This window comes from Ctenocephalides felis, unplaced genomic scaffold (genome assembly GCF_003426905.1).
Source record: "Ctenocephalides felis isolate EL2017-DRISC unplaced genomic scaffold, ASM342690v1 CF-g0.4_SCAFFOLD_01886, whole genome shotgun sequence".
NCBI classification, from domain to species: Eukaryota; Metazoa; Arthropoda; class Insecta; order Siphonaptera; family Pulicidae; genus Ctenocephalides; species Ctenocephalides felis.
The window spans coordinates 65,305,407-65,327,407 of record NW_020538040.1 but is presented as its reverse complement, the minus strand read 5'-3'; the positions used below and the strand labels follow the sequence as shown (position 1 = coordinate 65,327,407).

General features: G+C 28.8%; 2 protein-coding genes across 2 annotated transcripts; both read left to right on the top strand.

Moving 5' to 3' along the window:
* Positions 1-1,579: 1,579 nt before the first annotated feature.
* Positions 1,580-10,309, top strand: LOC113377314 (4-aminobutyrate aminotransferase, mitochondrial). The gene is made up of 10 exons (XM_026617583.1): positions 1,580-1,668; positions 1,752-1,864; positions 4,746-4,913; positions 4,996-5,076; positions 5,343-5,540; positions 7,035-7,195; positions 7,403-7,553; positions 7,631-7,788; positions 7,869-8,137; positions 10,004-10,309. Exons 1-10 carry the CDS (start codon positions 1,611-1,613, stop codon positions 10,123-10,125), a joined length of 1,479 nt encoding a protein of 492 aa, XP_026473368.1. The 5' UTR covers positions 1,580-1,610; the 3' UTR covers positions 10,126-10,309.
* Positions 10,310-12,337: 2,028 nt separating this feature from the next.
* On the top strand, positions 12,338-18,728 carry LOC113375229 (transcription factor E2F4-like). The gene is made up of 7 exons (XM_026615174.1): positions 12,338-12,490; positions 12,601-12,710; positions 12,790-12,891; positions 13,720-13,888; positions 15,050-15,172; positions 18,399-18,465; positions 18,560-18,728. The coding sequence occupies exons 1-7, from the start codon at positions 12,386-12,388 to the stop codon at positions 18,667-18,669; spliced, it is 786 nt and encodes a 261-aa protein (XP_026470959.1). The 5' UTR covers positions 12,338-12,385; the 3' UTR covers positions 18,670-18,728.
* Positions 18,729-22,001: the final 3,273 nt, after the last annotated feature.

The window sequence follows — 22,001 nt, the reverse complement described above, 5'->3', positions numbered from 1 at the left end:
CCACACATGTGCTCGAAGTGCTAGAACTGCACTTTCTGATAAATATGATGGGGGTATTGGTTTTTATAACGCTTCGTTATGCAGTGATCCAACTACTATTGATTACTAATACTTTGAAGGTACAAAAGAAAAAGTCGTTATTTGGTTGCATTAACGGCGACCAACCAAAATATGATATAAATGAACAATCGATACAATCTTCAGTATCCATAAGGTTACTTACAATGTTTTAAACACACCTGTATGAAGCCTTTATGCTTTTATATACATATATATATATATATATATATATATATATATATATATATTAGGGTGGTCCTTAATATGGACATTTTCGAATTTCCTTGCTCCCAAGGGCTCAAAAGGTTCCAAACTGATAAAATAACAATTCTATGAAAGTTTTAGCTCTCTGAAAGTTTAGCGATATTAACGTTTAGATAGAGCGCAATTTAATCAAAGTTTTGTATGGAGCAAATTAGCATGAAAAAAAAATTAAAATTTTGCAGAGCGTCGAATTTTCAATAAAAAAATGATACGAATTTTTACTTTCAATTCATTTGTCGCTAAGTTATACCTAAACAATTTTTTTTTTTATTTTTTTTAATTTTTTCCATGCTATTTCCCTACGAAGTTTGATTGAATTGCGCACTATCTAAAAGACAATATTAAGAGCTAAAACTTTCAGGGAATTGTTAACTTCCCGTAGGGCAAGTTATAGTAATCGCAAAAAAATCGAAAATGAAAATTTTTATATATCTTTACGAAGATATGGGGCAAAAAGTGCCAAAAACGGTAGCCCAGTTTTTAAGAAAACGGAGCGTCCGATTTGAATAATTCAAAAAACATTTTACTTGTATTAACAAGATGAAGAATTGATCAAATTTTCATAAAGGCAGGTCTAGTGGTTGCCATTAGTCGGTCAAAAATGATCATTAGACATATGCACATCAAATTATCAGATATTTTATAGAGATTTTAATAATGAATATAAATTTTGTTTACATTCCTATGGGTTCCGTACCAGCGCTTCGATATTTCGTCTCTATGCAGTTAAAGCAGTACGATTGCTTTGGAAAAAAGTTCAGAATTTCCAAAATATGTCAAAAGAAAGAAAACATTTTTTTTTCAAAAAAAAGTAATTTTTTGTCAAATTTATAGTTTCTCAAAAATCTAATTTTTTTGAAGTAAATTTTTTTCAACAATGTTAATCTTTTTAAAAAAATAATAATTTTTAGTACGGAAAGTTCCAGCAATTTGCCTTAAGGCACGATGCCATGCGTCCCACTAGTTTTTTTATCAATTTGGAACCATTTGAGCCCTTGGGAGCAAGGAAATTCTAAAATGACCAAATTAAGGACCACCCTAAATATATATATATATATACATATATATATATATATATATATATATATATATATATATCTATAAATGCATACGGCCACTTGTCCGCAACTCCGCATGTGGTAGACCGTGTCTACTGTCTAGTAAGAATTGCACATGCGTTCGTATTGAGCGCATGCGTTATACCGCCGCCTCCTTTTCCTTTCGATTGAACGGATTGGCATTCGACGCGACACACGGCGACCGTCTCCAGGCCAGACGCGTCCACGATGCTGAAACACTTGACTCGTCGGGTTCTCGCCAGGACCAAAAGCCCAAACACAACAGGTCTGATAACACGATGTGATCATCGTTATTTCAATTCATCAATTTTTAAATGAATTAAAGTGATTTATTATTTTTGTATTAAGTGTGCCGCACCGCTACATCCTTGGTTAGCGGTGAACCTGATGGACCAGTGATTAAAACAACTATACCAGGACCGAAGTCACAAGCTTTGATTACAGAATTGAATGATCTACAAGTAAGTCATTTCAATGTGTTCAATAAAAAACAATATATATATATATATATATATATATATATATATATATATATTAACAAAGTCTAATAATCGGGCATAACATCTATAAAAAACATGAATTTCTTTCAAAAATTTATTTTAAATCCATACGTTTCGGCTATAATCCTAGCTTTCATTCAGTGGAAACTAAAAATAAAATTAAAAACTAAAACAATTGAATTGGAGTGAAAAGAAAAAATAAAATAGTAAATAGTACTTACAATTAGCTGATCTTAGTGTTAACACTTAGTGTTAAAGAAATTCATGTTTTTTATTGATGTTATGCCCGATTATTAGACTTTGTTAATACATATGTCAACATCAAATTCAGAATCATACAAAATATATATATATATATATATATATATATATATATATATATATATATATATATTGTATATATATGTGTGTGTGTGATTATAATTGGAGCTACATTCTCCTAATGCAATTTGAAATAATATTTCAATTGTTAATCAGTTTCAATTAGTTGATAACAAAAAAAATTAAAAATAAAATTTTGTAAAACGTTATGCACATTACAATTTGCATATCCATAAATTGAAATAAACATAGATAAACTTCACTTTATTCTATTCACAAACATAATTATGTAACATATTCATCTCTTTATTAATATTACATGGCAAGGAATATAATGCAAATTAAAAATTTAGCATTATCTAATCAATTAGACCAAGAAATTAGTTTTAATTTAGTTGCATTGTGAATTTAAAATAGGTGTTGAGAGGTGTTAAGCAAAAATATATGCTTAAACTTTGTAAGCTCAACGTGTAAAAAATTTTGATGTAGTGTAGTGCAGAGGTAATTTAAACCATTTATTTTTTGACAAAACATATAGGCCAATTTTTAATAGCAAGAAATATTTAATAGCAAATATGTTTACCTTTAGAATATTGCTTTGCTATGGAAACGAAACCGGTTTCATTGACCAACCTTTCATTGATGTTGCATATGAGATTTGAAATAATTTGCAAATTCCTGTATTTACAATCATACACACTCATATATATATATATCAAGTTTTTTGTGTTAAATGTCTAAACATATTCTTGAAAATGTTAGCTGATTATTTCCAATACATATTCTAATATGTATATATATATATATATATATATATATATATATATATATATATATATATATAATTAAATTGTGCGTTTTTAAATAAGTTGTCGTTTGCATCAAAATTTGAAGAGTTTGAATCAGGGAATATCCTGCTCATCGTCCTGTTCGTTTAGTTAGAATAATTAATGTAATTAATTAATAACAAGACGGCCCTGAGCACAATTTCTATTTTAAATATTGCCAGAAACTATGGTTTGTGATTATATTCTACAGTCCGTAAAAATCATTTTTTTAGAAATAAATAGTCCAAGGGTTCCTTATCAATCAAGTGCATATAAGCTTTTTTTCTGTGGAAACATGCATTTTCGTTATAAATGAAATAAAGGATAGGTAAAAACAACAACGCAAAACTATATGTTAATGTATATGCATTAGACAAGTCAATGAATAAAACTATTTTTATTTTTTTTGTGGTCTTTATTAAACCAGTGTAAGTCAGTTCTCAATGTCACAGTCAGAATTTTACGAGTTCTGCACCGGAGTTCAGAACTCGTGATTATAGCCCGTATCAATTTAAATCAATTTAGAAATATTAGAACTGATGGTACCTAACACACACAATACGAAGCATGATGATAGAACAATATTCAAATAAATACAGAACATCTGGAAAAGAAATTTCCTAATATACCCCAATTTGACAAACCGGTGAAAAAAGATCTAAACATTTAATATGCCGAGGGAGTTCCTGAATTTGTAGGATGTGAAACTTTATTGATTTGTGGATGTTCACTACTATATCTATAGTATCTTTTAATTTTATAAAAATTGTTTTTAATTTCTTCTCGTTACGTTAATATTTATTTTTAACTTAAATAGTATTCTACGAGCTTTCAAGTGAGAGACAAGTGAGAGAAACAAAGAATATTTATCTGTGAGTTTTGCTAAAAACTTAAAATATGACATTTTTTTACTTTTCTATCTTTTATTATCCAAAATTTCAAAACCCAAAATAAAATTAACATTTTTTACAGATTTCAAATTTTAATATGCTTAATATTTGTTCATAGGAACAGAAAACGGAATTTCCTGCAATTTTGTGGTGCATCAGTTTTTATTTTATTTTACAAGTTAATTAAATTGATGTAATTATTAGAATATACAACAATAAATATGCATGTATTAATGTTCTTCGCATTTATTGTTGTTAATTCGAATGTCAATTTGTTGGAAAATTCTAATGCCAATGAATAACTTTATTAATTTTCTTTCTTTAAACAGATTCATATTTAATTAAAAAAATTATAGATTAATCACGTGTGTTAGGTTTTGGTATGGGATTCTTATTGAACAAGTTTAATACCATACTTCTCTCTTTCTTTTTAATTTGTAGCGTTTATAATAACATTTTGCTATATAAACTCTTTAACTTTTTGGCATTTGCACATACATTTAATGTTATTTTTTATCTTATTCCATTGTAAAGGAATGAATTAATAATTCTTGAGGGATGTTTGATCAAGAATCCTGTGTATAAGTTCTAATTTGTACATTTTTGCTCTATATGAGTGAATTCAAAGTCAGTTTCTCACGTACATTAATTTGTAATGAATAAATTAATTATTATTATATTACAGTATTATAAAAATATGACCAACAATATTTTATCTATACAAAAACATTACCTAATATAAATTTATATTTATTGATTATAATTATATTTTTGCTGACTGATTTCAATTTTCTTTCAACGTAGCAAGTCGGATCAGTTCAGCTATTTGCAGATTATAACAAATCAATTGGAAATTACTTGGCTGATGTTGATGGAAATTTGCTTCTCGATGTCTACACCCAAATTTCGTCCATGCCTCTTGGGTATAACCATCCAGATCTGTTGAAGATTTTTGATGATCCAAATAAAGTGGTAAGTTTAAAGTAAAGTTTATTGCAAATTGCAGTAAATTTGAATTTTAAATAACTAAAATTGTACTTAATTCCTTTCACAGAGAACTCTGATAAATCGTCCTGCTCTTGGAGTGTTTCCGGGCGCAGAATGGCCAAAGCTGTTAAAAAATGTTTTAATGAGTGTAAGATCTGATTTACATAATTTTATTTTTTTATCATAATTATAGTATAATCTCTTACGTCGATTGCTGCCATATTTGTTTCCGATAAAACGAATAGTTGATATTTAATTGTAACAATATAATTGTCATTGTTGTGCAACACTGATTAATTTATTGTTAAGTACATTGGAAACATAAGGTTTTTAATTTCTAACAAGTAAAATCTTAATAATTTATAGTTAATTAGTATTGTTGTTTTTTTTCTTTGATGGCGTTTTTTTTCTTAGGTGGCGCCTCCTGGATTAACTCATATTACTACTATGATGTGTGGATCATGTTCTAACGAAAATGCCTACAAAAATATGTTTATCCGATACAGACAAAAAGAACGCGGTGAAAATGTTACTTTCACTCAAGAAGAGATGGAATCCTGCATGATTAATAACCCACCAGGAGCGCCAAAGCTTAGCATCCTTTCTTTTAAGGTAATTTATTAACCATTTTCTTGTAATTAGTGATTTATTGATTTAGTGAACAAGATTTATTGAATATTCTTATAATTAGTTTGGAAATTTAAATGCTATTTGACAAAAGACAAAACAGTTTGGAATTGGTTTGATATGATTACTTTTCATCGAGTCGTTAAAAAAAAATAGTTATAATATGTGAACTTTAGTCATAAAGTTTATGTAATTGTTGAAATGGATTAGTGTTTTATTTTGCGGCATTTTTCCTCTATTAGTGATGGAATTAACTTCAAAATTTTAAAATCTTTTTTTTTCATATCGTCATATTCTATCCAGTTCGTTTATCTTGAATATATTCCAGTATAGTACCGGAATAGTATGAATCTGCCGGCATTACTTTTATGTTCTACGTAATCTTCCAAGCCATTTTCGTTTTTTTTTTCTAAAAACAATTGATGGAATCATATTAGTACAAATTCACTTTTGTCAATTATCGCTTTTAATGTACTTTATTCTTCTAAACAACTAGTGGTGCATGGGCATTGTGCCTTAAGGCAAATTGCTTGAACTTCCAGTACCGTAATTTAAAATTTTTAAAGGCCCCGAAATGAAAAATTAGATTATTTATAAAGTTTTGATTTTTTTTGAAAATTTTGAAAATATTTGAATATTAAAAAATTGCATTTTTTAAAAAATTCAGAAATTTTTTGAAAACCTAAATTGTTTTTTTTTGTTTTGAATTTTTTTGAAAATTAATCATGTCGGTTGATGCATAAAAATGTCTGTCTAAAAATATCTGATTGTCGATTGCCACATGGCATTTTTTTAAACATTTTATTCTAGATCTCCAAAGCCGTTAAACCCGCCTTTGCAAACATTCAATCAATTATTCATTGCGTCAATAGAAGTGAATTGTTTTTTGAATAATTCAAATCGGATGCTTCGTTCTCTCAAAAATTTAATTTCCATTTTCTGTAATTTTTGCTTCGTATCTCCGAAGCGTATGGACCAACCTTTGCCAAAAACTGATCAACGCGTCTCTTTATCAATAGGAATCGAATGCCTTTTGAATAATTCAAATCGATTGATTCGTGCTCCCGAAAACGTTGACAAAAAATTGTATCCGTACACACGCACACACACACAAATACATACATCAAATTTTTCTAATGTATGCCAAAATGTTTAGAAACTTTTGAAACGTGAAAATATACAAAAATTTCATTTTAGATTTTTTGGCGATTACTATAAATTACCCTACGAGAAGTTAAAAAAAGCGCTCTCTAGCTTTTAAAATATCGTCTCTAAATATGTGAAATCCGGCCGAGTTTTAATTTGACCGCCTTTTGATTCGGCTTTTGCGCAGCCACCTGCGTGCGGTTTGTTTGCACCGCGCACAAAAGGCCGAATCAAATGGCGACCGAATCAAAAGATTGCCGAATGGCGTGCGGTTTGTTCAGTGAGCCGCTCACAGGTGGCCAAAAGTCAGACCCATGTTTGTTTTCTTTTTAGGGTGCTTTTCACGGACGGACAATCGGTGTTTTGGCGACTACTCATTCGAAATATATTCACAAAATGGACGTACCATCATTTGATTGGCCAATAGCTTCATTTCCTGTCTATAAGTATCCGCTGGAAGAAAACCAACGCGAGAATGCCGAAGAAGATAAACGGTAAAGCTACTAATTTCAAATTTAATTAATTAATTTTATATCAATATATTATCAAATTAATTTATTATTTGAAATTATATATGCAGTTAGAAATGCAAATGCAAGTTTAGAGGTGTAGTTATTTAAAATTTTGTGTGTGTTAATTTTGGTGATTTTTTTAAATTAATCTTTTCTAATCACTATTTCTATCTTACAATATTGATGCAGATGTCTGGCCGAAGTAGAGGATTTAATGGTGAAATATAAGAAAAAGGATATTCCTGTAGCCGGTATTGTGGTAGAACCTATTCAATCAGAAGGTGGAGACAATGAAGCTTCACCAGAATTCTTTAGGGGACTTCAAGCGATTGCCAAAAAGGTTCGTAAATGAAATATATAATGAAGCTGATAAAATGTATGATAAATTTAATCATTGCATTTAATCATTGTTTTCAGTACGGAGCATCATATTTAATAGATGAAGTACAAACTGGTGGTGGTCCAACGGGAAAAATGTGGTGTCACGAACATTTCAATCTAGAGTCGCCACCAGATATTGTAACCTTTAGCAAGAAGATGCAAATTGGCGGATACTATCACACAGAAGAAATGAAGTAAGGCATTAAATTTTTATAAAATATATTGGCACTATATTTTACTTATTTGCAGAAGATGTCATAATTATTTATTCTAGACCTAAGCTAGCTTACCGAGTTTTTAATACTTGGATGGGAGACCCCGGCAAGGTCCTACTATTGGAAGGTATTCTGGATGTCATCAAACGTAATCAACTTTTGAATGTAGTCGAGAAGACTGGCAATAAATTGAAAGAAGGATTGTTGCAATTTCAAAATGAATTTCCTGAATTGATTCATTCTGTCAGAGGCAGAGGAACCTTTTTGGCAATGAGTTGTCCAAAGCCGAAAATAAGAGATGACTTAGTGAACCGCTTAAAAGTAAAAGGTATGAGTATATTAACACACTTTCGGCGGATAGGATTTCGGGCTAACTTGTACCCGTAGCGGGGTTTTTACAACGGTGCGAATGCGTAAGCATGGCATGAAAGCACAGTCTTTTACTTACAATACTTACTGCCCAAATTCAAACGCAGTAGTAAATACTATAATATTAAGTTATTATGAGGTAAAACTATCAATACTGAAGGTAAAATATTTGCAAATAAAGTTGAATTTTATTACGCAATGATACATATGTTTAGGCAATGAAATGAAAAATGTAATTAATTCTAAAAAATTAAAACAAAATACACAGAAAAATTTTCTATACGTTTTCTTACGTCATAAGTTTAGTCTCTGAAATAAAAAAATGAATTTAATCATAAAAATCAATTAATCAAAATACAAAGAAAAGTTTGCTATAGGTAGGTTTTTTACACGATTATACACTACACATTTTTACGCAATAAGTTTAGAATTGTAGAAATCATTTGGACTATTCTTTTTGAAGCATTGCAACAAAACTTCTTGGCGTCTTCTAAATATTGTCTCTCCTCTTTTAAGTTTCAAATTTTTAAATTCTTTAGGAAGGCCCTTGTTTGTTCTTATAGTCCCACAAATCCTAGTTTTATTTTGTAGTAATAATAAACTTGTATTTACACTATTATAAAAATTGTCCATGTATACATGATGCCACAAATTTAAATAAGGTTCTAATATATCTAATATAGTTCTCTGTAAACTATTGCCATTTTCATAGTAAATTTTTAAATTGCATATGTAGCCTGACTTTGCTTCGCAAGCCATTCTAATCAGAATACTATATTTTACTATTTTTGCTTAAATGCTTGTTTTAAATATGATAAATATTTTTAATTAAATTTTAAATATAAATTTGAATATTTATTTAGGTAATAGGAAGTAACAGGTTATTAAATACATTTAATTCCATTAAATTCTTTCAAATAAAAGAAATTGGATAATAAAATACGATATCATACATTTTCAAATTACCTCTAATCCAAGCACAATTGAAAAACATTGCGAAAATTCGTCATTCAACAGTAAATTAATGAATTAGTTTTATTACTCGCCGGATACTGTATTTGATAAAATTACCTGTTGCCAGGTACGTAAATTAGACAAAGTAATTCCATTCTCCAATCATGTATAAAGTACCTTTATCACTTATAATCATACTATATACAATCTAGAGTTTTACGTTGAAAATTCGATTGTTTTTAATATTATACGAAATTGATTTTTATGGTGTATAAATTAGTGACAAACCTAATAGTTAATTACATAAATAATAATATGATTTTATAAGCTACGTTCGATTGCTTGTAAAAATGTAATAGCTTATTTTTAACATTGTATTTGAAAATTAAATTATATGAATTATCGAAACGCAATAAATACAAAGATAGCAAAATATATAAATGGTAATATAGTATTAAAAAAAATAGTTTGATTACCAAAAATGCTGACGTAAAACATATCGTCTTTAATAAAATACCATATATTTATGTAATATATACGTATTTACGTATCGAAAATCATTTTAAAGAATAAATTATAATTTTATTATAGTTTTATAATAAATATAAAACTAGCGTTGCAACCGCTCATAGTACGAAATTTCGTTCGCTCTTCGCATCTAGCGTGTCCGACCGAGTACCCGAAAATACCCGCACCCGCAGTTGAATGACAATCCTAAAACCAGGTACCAATACCCGGCCCGCAGAAAGTGTGTTAATGGAGAAATAAGTATTGATTCGACGGATTACGAAACTAAATTAATGTAGATTTTTGTATCATTTTTTTGTTAAAATATCTAGAGATGTACTATATTAGATTTCATTTATTTTAGGTGTTCAAGCAGGTGGTTGCGGAGAATATTCTATAAGACTCAGGCCCGCATTAGTCTTCCAAGAACATCACGCCGATATATTCCTTGATATATTCCGCAAAGCATTGCAAGAAAGCAAATAATATAAAAATAAAAATCCATGACAATAATGCTTCAGATGCTAAACACAATAATATTTTATATTTTTTGATCTGGGTAATTACATACGATCGATTGAATGGGCGACTAATTTTATTGTATTAAGTTTTGATTTTTAGAGATAATAGATTCCTAAAAGCATTTAAATTCTTATAATTTAAAAAAAGGGGCAAAACACAAATAGTATACTTAATTCATTAGTTATTTTAAATTTTACAACTGTGTGCATTTATGAATAACAGTAGCTCATTGAAAAGTCTTCCATATAGATAATGATAATAATTAAGTTAAAATTATGTGAAATATAATCTATTAAAAATAGAGATATAAAAAATGAGGTAAAAATATATTTTAAAATCTATTTAAAAAAATGAATGTTTTGAATTATATATAAGTGTATGTAAGTATAACAAAATAGTCTTCCAGTAAGGTGTCTTCCAAATTTGAAATATTTCTGTTATTTGTTTTAAGTAAATATTCTGTAAAATAATAATAAACAAATAAAATTAAGTTTGTTACATTATCTTTTATTAAATTATTTGCTACTATTATTATTAATTTACTTTTATTAAATTATTAAGTATAAGAACAAGATTCTTATATTATTAATATACTAAGCAAAAACAAGAGCAAAAATATAACTTTGATAAACCTGGAAATATGTTAGTTTATAAAAAATAAACCACTAGGTCATATTATAAACCAAACTTTAAAAAATGTAAATATTTTTTTTTTTTACAAGTATTCGCTTTTAATTTTTGTGTTATTTAGTAATTCTCCATATTGTTGAATTTACTGCGTTTCATTTCGATACATTTTCCAATACTTTTTCTAGAAGATGTGATAATCTAACTTTTTACACACACACACTATAACGATTGAACATAGATCACCAAACCCCATAATGGGTATTCATTTTTCCTTATGATTGGAATTCCATTCCAAATCGCTTTCTTACAAAATATGCTACTAATAGCTATGAGAAGGCAATTGTCCTACTCAAGAAATGGAATGAAAACGCTTGAAAACACATTTTTGATCAGATATTTTCAAGTGAAAGTTCTCTCCCTCGTTAATAGTTAATATTTTACTTCTTAAACTTTTACTTTCATTCTTACGTGTTCTCTGCCTCGGCAGATGTCCTGAAAATGGAACGTATATAGTTTCGAAACGTAGACAATTAATCACGGATATAGTTTCGAAACGTAGAACATAGGAAGCACAGGAAAAAAAAAAAGAGGGTAGGGAGGAGGGGGAGGGCGGGGGCGAAGCACACCAAGAGAAGAGAAAGAGAAAGAGAAAGAGAAAGAGAAAGAGAAAAGAGAAAGAGAAAGAGAAAGAGAAAGAGGAAAGAGAAAGAGAAAGAGAAAGAGAAAGAGAAAGAGAAAGAGAAAGAGAAAGAGAAAGAGAAGAGAGAAAGAGAAAGAGAAAGAGAAAGAGAAAGAGAAAGAGAAAGAGAAAGAGAAAGAGAAAGAGAAAGAGAAAGAGAAAGAGAAAGAGAAAAGAGAAAAGAAGAGAAAGAGGAAAGAGAAAGAGAAAGAGAAAGAGAAAGAGAAAGAGAAAGAGAAAGAGAAAGAGAAAGAGAAAAGAGAAAGAGAAAGAGAAGGAGAAAGAGAAAGAGAAAGAGAAAGAAGAAGAGAAAGAGAAAGAGAAGAGGAAAGAGAAAGAGAAAGAGAAAGAGAAAGAGAAAATAAAGAGAAAGAGGAAAGAGAAAGAGAAAGAGAAAGAAGAAAAAAAGAGAAAGAGAAAGAGAAAGATAAAGAGAAATAGAAAGTAGAAAGATAAAGATAAATAGAAATAAAAGATAAATAGAAATTATAAATAGAAATATAAAGGAAATATAAATATAAATATAAATATAAATATAAATATAAATATATATATTTAAATATAAATATAATCGAAAATACAAATCTAATCGTAAATATAAATCTAATCATAAATATAAATATGCAATTGTAATTATGAATCTAATCTAAATATAAATAAATAAATAAACATTTCAGTGTGTGTGGATATGAGGATCTCGAGTTTCTAATCGAATTGTTATGATTTTCAAAATTCAAATCCCCTCTCTTTTTGCTACGTTGCCAATACACGAGCCCGATAATGGCGATTCACTGTCAAATTCCAAGCCTGTCAATTTCTTTAATATGGATGCCCTGTCAAATTTTATTTGGAAATGGAGGCTTTGTGCACGTAGTTTGAATTTATCAAAGTAAATATTTTTATATCTCACGTAAAATGTCAGAAACTAAATCAAGATACGAAAAATCACTCGGACTATTGACTACTCGTTTTGTTTCCTTATTACAAAAAACAAAGGATGGAGTTTTAGACTTAAAATTGGTAAGAGGGCTATTTCGATGTGTTTGTCTTCATAATGCCCGCCACACCTAACCTTACCAGCATTTGTGTTTTGACAAATAATAAAATGTAACCAATTTTAAATTATGTAGGCCGCGGATTTATTAGCAGTTCGCCAGAAGAGGAGAATATATGATATAACAAATGTTTTAGAAGGAATAGGTTTAATCGAAAAAAGGAGTAAGAACAGTATTAGATGGAAGTTAGTAAAAAAATATATTTATATTTTTTGAATTCGTGCGTAATAGCGGTGTGAATTAATATTAATAAACTTATTTCAGGGGAGCAGGCCCTGGATGTAATTCTATAGAGGCTACAGAAAGATTGAATAAGTTGAAAATTGAAATTAGCCAGCTTGAAGAACAAGAAAAACAACTTGATAGGTATATTCTTAATGTCCATAAACATGGTATATTTTTAATTTTCGTTATTTTTATATTTTATAGACATAAGATGGGCCATGCAAAGTGTTAAAATATTTTGGAATGTAATGATAATATCCCTTACACTTATGTCACTTCAAATGACATACTACAATGCTTTGACGATGAGACGGTTATCGTTCTGCGGGAGAGATGATGATGCCAATGTCAATGTATATTCTTCAATTATGTAAGTAATTAAATTTAGATTATTAATTATTTGGTACAATTCCAGTATAAGCAAAAAAACATGATTTAAACATTATAATTATTATTAAATAACGATTATTACAAAAAACAAAGGATGGAGTTTTAGACTTAAAATTGGTAAGAGGGCTATTTCGATGTGTTTGTCTTATAATGCCCGCCACACCTAACCTTACCAGCATTTGTGTTTTGACAAATAATAAAATGTAACCAATTTTAAATTATGTAGGCCGCGGATTTATTAGCAGTTCGCCAGAAGAGGAGAATATATGATATAACAAATGTTTTAGAAGGAATAGGTTTAATCGAAAAAAGGAGTAAGAACAGTATTAGATGGAAGTTAGTAAAAAAATATATTTATATTTTTTGAATTCGTGCGTAATAGCGGTGAATTAATATTAATAAACTTATTTCAGGGGAGCAGGCCCTGGATGTAATTCTATAGAGGCTACAGAAAGATTGAATAAGTTGAAAATTGAAATTAGCCAGCTTGAAGAACAAGAAAAACAACTTGATAGGTATATTCTTAATGTCCATAAACATGGTTATATTTTTAATTTTCGTTATTTTTATATTTTATAGACATAAAAGATGGGCCATGCAAAGTGTTAAAAATATTTTGGAATGTAATGATAATATCCCTTACACTTATGTCACTTCAAATGACATACTACAATGCTTTGACGATGAGACGGTTATCGTTCTGCGGGGAGATGATGATGCCAATGTCAATGTATATTCTTCAATTTATGTAAGTAATTAAATTTAGATTATTAATTATTTGGTACAATTCCAGTATAAGCAAAAAAACATGATTTAAACATTATAATTATTATTAAATAACGATCTTGTTAAATCAACTTTAATACATTTACTAGTTCATGCTGATCTGGAATTTCCAATTCTTATTAGTGATAGATGTAAACATTTAAACTTTCTACATTTTTTCTAGAGATTATTTTGAAAGTTTAGTTGGAAGTAGATGCAGAAGTAAGAATAACATTTTAATTATTGTAATGACAATTTATATGTTTATAGAAGACTAAGTGTCATTCTTTCTAAAGAAGCCAGCATTCTTAACTTAGTACTTTGTACCTTTATTGAATATTAATATTTTTTTTTGAGTACGGACTAGAATAAAAAGATTTATATTTCAATTTACTTACTTTGCATCATGTCAGTTATTCTGAATTTTAATCCATCCTTTGTTAATTTGCAGCGTTGATTTAAATACCTATACATTTATATTTACTATCGAACATACGAGGTCTGTTCAAAAAGTTTTCGTAATTTTCGTTTTTTTCAAAAAAATATTTATTTATTCGTCTACATTAATGTGGTCCCCTTCAAAGTAGTCCCCCCCAGATATAATACACTTATGCCAGCGTTTTTTCCAATTTTCGAAGCACCCTTGATATTCACTTTTTGATATGTCCTTGAGCACTCTCGGCGATTTTCTTCAATCGAGGAAAACCGCCGTCCTTTCATGGGTCTCTTCAACTTTGGGAATAGGAAAAAGTCACACGGAGCCATATCTGGTGAATTTTTGCACTTTGCAACACTTTATTTCATTTTTTACGCAAAATTTAATACAAATTCTTTGACTTTTTCAATTCTTCCATTGTAAAAATCGCCGAGCTCAGAAAAACACGTCGAACCTTAGCGACTACCACAGACAAAGTAAACAGTGAATATAGCTGAAAATTTCATCATACTTTAGGGGCATGTATACCAACACAATAAAAAAAAATTTTGACAATCAGACACTCCAGACCCGCGAAATTTAATTATTAGTAATTCCGGGTACTTTTTGAACAGACCATGTATTTACATGTTTAAATATGTTTATGAAACTTGCTATTATAATCAACTAGCATGATGCAAGATGAATAATTGTAGTTAAATATTTTAGTTTGAAGAAGAAGATGAGAACAAAATACATGTAGTAGCAGGAACAGAACCTGTTACTGCAATGCTTTTGTCTTGCGATAAAGTTATGGACGATGAAGCTGCAGAAAATGAAGGCTGTGGAGAAGTATGCTATTACATATGTTAATATATATATATATATATATATATATATATATATATATTAGATGGTAGAGTCTTGGATTTGTAAATATTTTGTAGAGATCTGAACAAAGAATCCAAAAATTGTTAAAAAACACAAAAGTTTTTTAAAAAAACATTTCTTTGTTTATTTACTGTTGACGTTTCGGAACTAGGTACGTTCCATCTTCAGGACATCTGCCAGGAAACATGATCTTGATAAGGTTTAAGCAAACAATATGTTTAAGAAAATCAGAAGATGGTGGATTTTTTTTATATAAAATAAATAAAATTGTGGGAAAATAATGTACAGAAACATCACAATATAATCAAAATTAAAATGATAAATATAAATGAGTGAATTATATGATAATATATAATTGATGATGTCCTGAAGATGGAACGTACCTGGTTCCGAAACGTCGACAGTAAATAAATAAAGGTATGGTTTTCCAAAAAACTTTTTTGTTTTTTATTATTTTTCAGATTCTTTGTTCGAAGCTCTATAAAACATATATCTATTATATAAAAATAAGTCGGGTTTTCCTTCCTGATGATATAACTTCAGAACGCACGAGCCGATTTCGATGATTTTGCATTTGTTGAAAGGTTTATAACAAAGAAATTTGAAGAAAGATTTCATCAGAAAAGCGGAAAATACTTTTTTTTTTCACATACAGCGTCATCTCTGATACTTAGTATGTACTATGAACTAATATTTTTTGTGTGACTGCTACTCATTTGTTTGATAGCTACTCATTGTTCTCTGCTCAGTTAATTTCATGTGACAAACCGGCATTATTACCGGTTTAATTACCGGCATTATTACCGAATAACGAACCAGTTATTCGTTTCCTAACATTTCAATTGGGAACCATCAAATCAATCATGTGTATTGTGCAAATTTTTATTGAATTTCAACAGCAGGCATTTGTCTTTAAGGGGTTACACCACTGTAGCACCAAAAAAAAAACGTATGTTTTTGCCAATTTTTTTTCGGGCAGAAGGAAAAGTAATAAAATTATAATATTAAAGATAGTTATTTATTGTACTTTAAAGTAACAAAATAAAATATAATTGTAAAAAAAATAAATTGAAGGCGCTTAGCTATTATGGGCACTAAAAAATGTAATTTTAAATATACTAAAAATTCGAATGAAAAAAAAATCAAATTGTTGTAGTTATTTTACGTGCCGCGTTGTAAAATCGTGTTTCGAGAAAAACGCGTTTAAAGTTCTGAAATAAATTATAGATAAGAACAAATAAAAAATTGTCAGTTTAATTTATTTTACTATTAATCTGATATCCCAGCAACATACAAATGCCTTTTTATTTTTAAAATTCCTTACTTATTTTCTTCCCTTGATGATTTTATGCTTATATGGTTTATAATCGACTTTAAAACAAAAATTACATGTTTAGATGCCAATATTAATCTCCAAATCTATTATTATTTACAAAATATAGTTTAGACTATCGTTGAAATTATCCCCAGCAATATCAGCCACAATATAGTCAACCCTTATATGTGTTGACCCTGCACTGATCATCTATTGGTTAAAAATGCTTTTACAGTTTATTTATACAATATAAATGTTTAATAATCATATATAATAGTACATTCAAGATAATACATGTTGTAATTTTGCTTTATAATGTTTTTTGTTCATGTATTTGAGCGGTGTCAATTCGGAGCTGCCCAACGCGCATGGGTAAAAGCTCATAATTACAAGTAAAACAAGAAAGTTTTATGTATGAAATATTTTTTCTCATATTCTATAAGGTTCAAAGTTGTTTTAAGCCTAAAAATTTTTTTTTGTTTTTTTTTTCGAAAAATCTACAGTGGTTGAAACCCCTTAAGGTGGTAAGTTAAACTGTGTGAATTATGTGTGGATCGATTGAGGTTAAATTCACCACTCTATTCATAGTCTAAAATGCCACAAGACCTGCAAGCCAGTAATAAGTGTATTTACAGAACTTAAGCGAAAAAAGGCAAAGTGTAATAAAAAAAAATGCCCGATTAAGACAATCCGTGAGCACAAGAAGATCATTGGCATCATACAATCGCTTGGCATTCCAATATGATCTCACTGCAAACTGCAGTGATGATGAAAATTTTGATATCGGACCAATCATTTATAAAGTTATCGATATAAAGATATTAATGCTTAGGTATTAATTCTCTTTATAAAAGAAGATATAATTTTTGTTTTTAATATATACTACTAATTTATGCGCATTGCTTATTTACTAACTTATTGCATTGGCATTGTTTACAATGAGTAGTTCATGTTGTGTTCATATAATAGTGTGCTATCTAGAATGTACAAGTGTTTGAGTGTTTTGTAGTTTTGATTTTGTTTGTTATTGCTATCTGCATATGCTTTGGTGGTTTAGTCATTAGGGTCTCTGGGATGGGATAAGAAGTTAAGAAATTCAAGACATCATTTGTTTATATTGCCAACTCTTAACTGAATTTTATTGAACAAAAAAATGACTATTACTCGATGCGTAATTCTTTTTTTAGTAAAAAATGTATCTTACTAACAAGTAAGCTAAGTATGGTAATTGATAAATTGCTTGTGCTCATCGTTACTCTGCTGTGAAATTGCTGATTCAAATGTATGAGTATATCAATGTATTCAAATTGATGTAGTGTGTATTTTTTTTTAAATTAAATATATATATATATATATATATATATATATATATGTATGTATGTATGTATGTATGCACGCATACACTTAATGTATTTTTATTGTATGTTATATTTCTGTGCTTACTAACTTGTGTGAAATATCTTATTTAATATGCAAATTAAATAACCCTAAAATGTTAATTTACAAAACTTGCATAATTGATATATTACCATTTTATTTTCATAAACTAACTAAAGTCAGAATTTATGGATCATTAAAAATAACATAGCAATGCTCCATCTCATTCTTATGTGGCAATAGGTAAATGCATTTTTATATATTTCAAAAAGACAGCAACATGCTCGGCTGCAATATTCATCACCTCATATAAATTTGATGAATTGTAAGCATTGTGAAATGCTATTGCATTTTTTTTTTATATACAATTTTTTTATTGTTCACCATACATATTTGTATTTAACAAATTATTTTTGCTTTATTAATTATAGCGTAAGATCTAGCAACCTCAATAAGCTTTATGCAATTATACTTTTTTTATTTGTTATTTGGTAGCTCGCTTGTTTGTTTTATAATAAGCAAGTACTTAGTGGCTTTTGGTGTGATGTTAACATAGTTAAAAGTAAGTAACTAACTCATTTAACATTTAGAATTTTTTCATAATTGGTGGCATAATAGGTTGATTTCAAGTATTACTAACTATGTTATATTTTTAGCCGCTTCTTCTATAGTAAACTTGAGCCCTCCACCCAGCAGAAGAGACTACCTTTTTTCTTTGGACTATCACGAAGGTGCTTGCGACTTATTTGACATACATGATACATAAATTACGTACTAGTAAATAGGAACCTAAATATTATTATTAAAAGAGAAATTATTAATTTTAGCGCCTAATGTAAAAATGTAAATATTTTATTAAATAAAATTGTATTTAAAAATCTATTCAAAAAATGTGTCTAAAACTGGCACAGCTTGAATTAATAGTTTAATAATGAAAAATCACTTAACTGTTTCAAAAATATAGAAACAGTTCTAGTATTAAGATTTGTTTTACGTTTACTTTTTACAACAATATTATAATTATAAGTGACAATGTTAATAAAACTGAGAAGTTATTATGTATATATATATATACATTAAATTAATCATATGCATAGATAATTTTAAAAAATATTTACGTTATATTTTTTTTGAGCATATTGTGAAAAGTTATGTTTGTTTTTTTTTGGAACCTTCTAGCTTAGGTCGTCGTGGTTCACCCCCCGTTATTATAAAATTTATTTGGTCATAACATATGCAAATAAAACTATGTAAAACTAAATTAATGCTTGAAATCATTTTGGTTTCATTTTAGCATAGAAACGCAGAGACAAAATGCATTGGAAAAATTGAAACAAAAAATTTTAATAAATCTTTTTTTTTTTTTTTTTGAAAAAGTTTTTTGTGTGTGTATGAATTAATATCCGAAAAAGGTTTAAAAACACATTTTTTGCAGAGTAAAATACAAAAAAAAATATGATTTTTTGCAATTTTTGTATGGGATATCTGTAAGGGGAGGTTCAAGGGGGTGAACGATGGGCATGGGTGGATCGGCCCTTCGAAGTTCGTGGGGTCAGTCATACATTTGGACGCGATTGAGTCACAATAAATAGGCCAAAACGGAAATTTTCAAACTTAAACCTTAATCTTTGGGTCAATAAGATTAGGGGACATAAGAATTCTTTTTTTTTTTTATTTATTAATTTTTATTTGGCCTTGCTTACTCTGAGCATTTAGCCACCTACAACATTTTTATTTATTTACATTCTAAGTTTTTATATCATTTTCAATCTATTTATGTATCCTATTCTATATTCTTTTTAATTTTTCTTTTTCTTATTTTCTTCAATTTTTGCTTTTTTTCAAATTTCTAATTCTATTTAACTTTCAGCTTCATTCCATTTTTTTTTCTTCATTTTTCTTTCAAGTGCCAATATTTCTCTTCTTACTCCTAATTCAATTCAACTATTCGAATTCTGTTATTCCCATTTTTCTTAATTTTTTATTCAAATTCTATTTAACAAATACAATTTTTATTTGATTTCAAATTAACTACACATGTTTTTTTCATAAATTCTGTCATTGACAGGATTTTATCCGAAGATCCCTGTCGTGTGAATCGAACACGCTACCATTCGACCATCGAACTCGCCACAAAGAATTCATTTTAGATGTATGGTTTCTTCTGCAAAGGATCTTATTTTAATCATATGTGCCTACGCGACTTTTAAATCGACTCGCTCTAGTATGTATATATATATATATATATATATATATATATATATACATAGCTGGGCACCGTTAATCAAATAGTTAACTTCGTTAATCGTTAATCCGCTACAAAAAAAGTTAACTTCGTAAACGTTAAAGCGTTACATTTCGGAAGAATTAACGCAAGTTAACGTAATCGTTAATCCGTTAATATGTGTAAAATTACATTTTTATATCGTTGCGTTAGTGAACTTAAAAAACTTATTAGTTTAGGTTCTGGAAGTTAACAGGTTATGAATAAAACAAAATACTTGTATAATTCAAATGTGTAATTTAACCCCTCGCGCGTTTTGTGCACACTTCCGTGTGTATAAGGAAAATGGCACAATTATCACATACCGTGATAACGCTATTGGTCAACTTTCCGTTTTTATGATTGCATATTGTTTTTATAAGAATTTTTTTCTAAAAAAGGGAAAGAGTTTTTTTAACTTCCCGTAGGGCAAGTTATGGTAATCGCAAAAAAAATCGAAAATGAAAGTTTTGCATTTCTCGACGTTTCAAAGGTTTTCTCGACGTTTCAAAGGTTTTTGAATATTTAGCATACCTTAGAAAAAATGGATGTATGTGTGTGTGTATGTATGTGTATTCGGATACAAATTTTCGTCGACGATTTCGGGAACACGGATCAACCGATTTGAATAATTCAAAAAACATTCGATTCGTATTGATAAGAAGACGTGCTGATTAGTTTTTGGCAAAGGCAGGTCTAGCCGTTCCGAAGATATGGGGCAAAATTGAGCCAAAAACGGTAACTCAGTTTTTAAAAGAACGGAGCGTCCGATTTTAATAATTCAAAAAACATTTACTTGTATTAACAAAATGAAGAACTGATCAAATTTTCATGAAGGCAGGTCTAGCGGTTTCGGAGATCTAGTAAAAAAAGTAAAAGGAAATGCAATTTGGCAGTAAAAAATGATCATTAGACATATGCACATCAAATTATCAGATATTTTATAGAGATTTTAACAATAAGTATAAATTTTATTTACATTCCTATGGGTTCCGTACCAATGTTTATCCTTTAGACAGCGACGCGGCGCTTACGCGCTTTATATTTTGTCTCTATGCAGTCCTAGGGCAGTAAAATTGCTTTGAAAAAAGTTCAGATCTTCCAAAATATGTCAAAATAAAGAAAACATTTTTTTTCAAAAAAAATTATTTTTTTGTCCAATAGTTTATAGTTTCTGCATTCCTCTCTACGTTTCCTGTCATACGTTTCCAGCCACATTAACCGAAACTTTGGGTGAAATGCCGCGGCAAGTTGGCACTGTTCATCATTCAGGAGTAGTCCAAATCTTTTCTCTATGCCGTTTAATAAGGCATTGGCTAAAGCTGTGCCGTGCGGTAAATAGTAGGCATTGGATTAACGATTAACGGACTTCTCGCATTTTAACGGAAGTTAACGTGTCCGTTAACATTTTTCAAAGTTAACTTAAAAGTTAATCCGTTAATCAAAATGTTAACTTCGTTAATTAACGATTAACGGATTAACGAGTTAATGCCCAGCTATGTATATATATATATATATATACATATATATATATATATATATATATTTTCAGCTCATTATTCATTATTCAAGATATGTCTCAACATCGAACAAAAAAACCTAATATATATATATATATATATATATATATATATATATATACAGTGCTGGATTTACAGTAGGGGCAATCGGGGTTACTGCCCAGGGCGGCAAATTTTGGGGGGCGGCAAAATTTGGATAGTGAGAAAAAAATTCTATACAATATAATCAACTTTTTTTTAACGACATTTTTCATTTCAAAAAATATAATTAACAAAACATAATACGATTGCAATGCAAAATTTGGGTTGAATTAA

Excerpts from the sequence above, each read along its gene's own strand:
- LOC113377314 (XM_026617583.1), top strand. The coding sequence starts at position 1,611 with ATGCTGAAACACTTGACTCGTCGGGTTCTCGCCAGGACCAAAAGCCCA. Across the intron at positions 4,914-4,995 it reads TTGATGATCCAAATAAAGTG|AGAACTCTGATAAATCGTCC; the intron begins GTAAGTTTAAAG and ends TTCCTTTCACAG. Across the intron at positions 5,077-5,342 it reads TAAAAAATGTTTTAATGAGT|GTGGCGCCTCCTGGATTAAC; the intron begins GTAAGATCTGAT and ends TTTTTTTCTTAG.
- LOC113375229 (XM_026615174.1), top strand. The coding sequence starts at position 12,386 with ATGTCAGAAACTAAATCAAGATACGAAAAATCACTCGGACTATTGACT. Across the intron at positions 15,173-18,398 it reads AAAATGAAGGCTGTGGAGAA|CTCGCTTGTTTGTTTTATAA; the intron begins GTATGCTATTAC and ends GTTATTTGGTAG. Across the intron at positions 18,466-18,559 it reads TGATGTTAACATAGTTAAAA|CCGCTTCTTCTATAGTAAAC; the intron begins GTAAGTAACTAA and ends TTATATTTTTAG.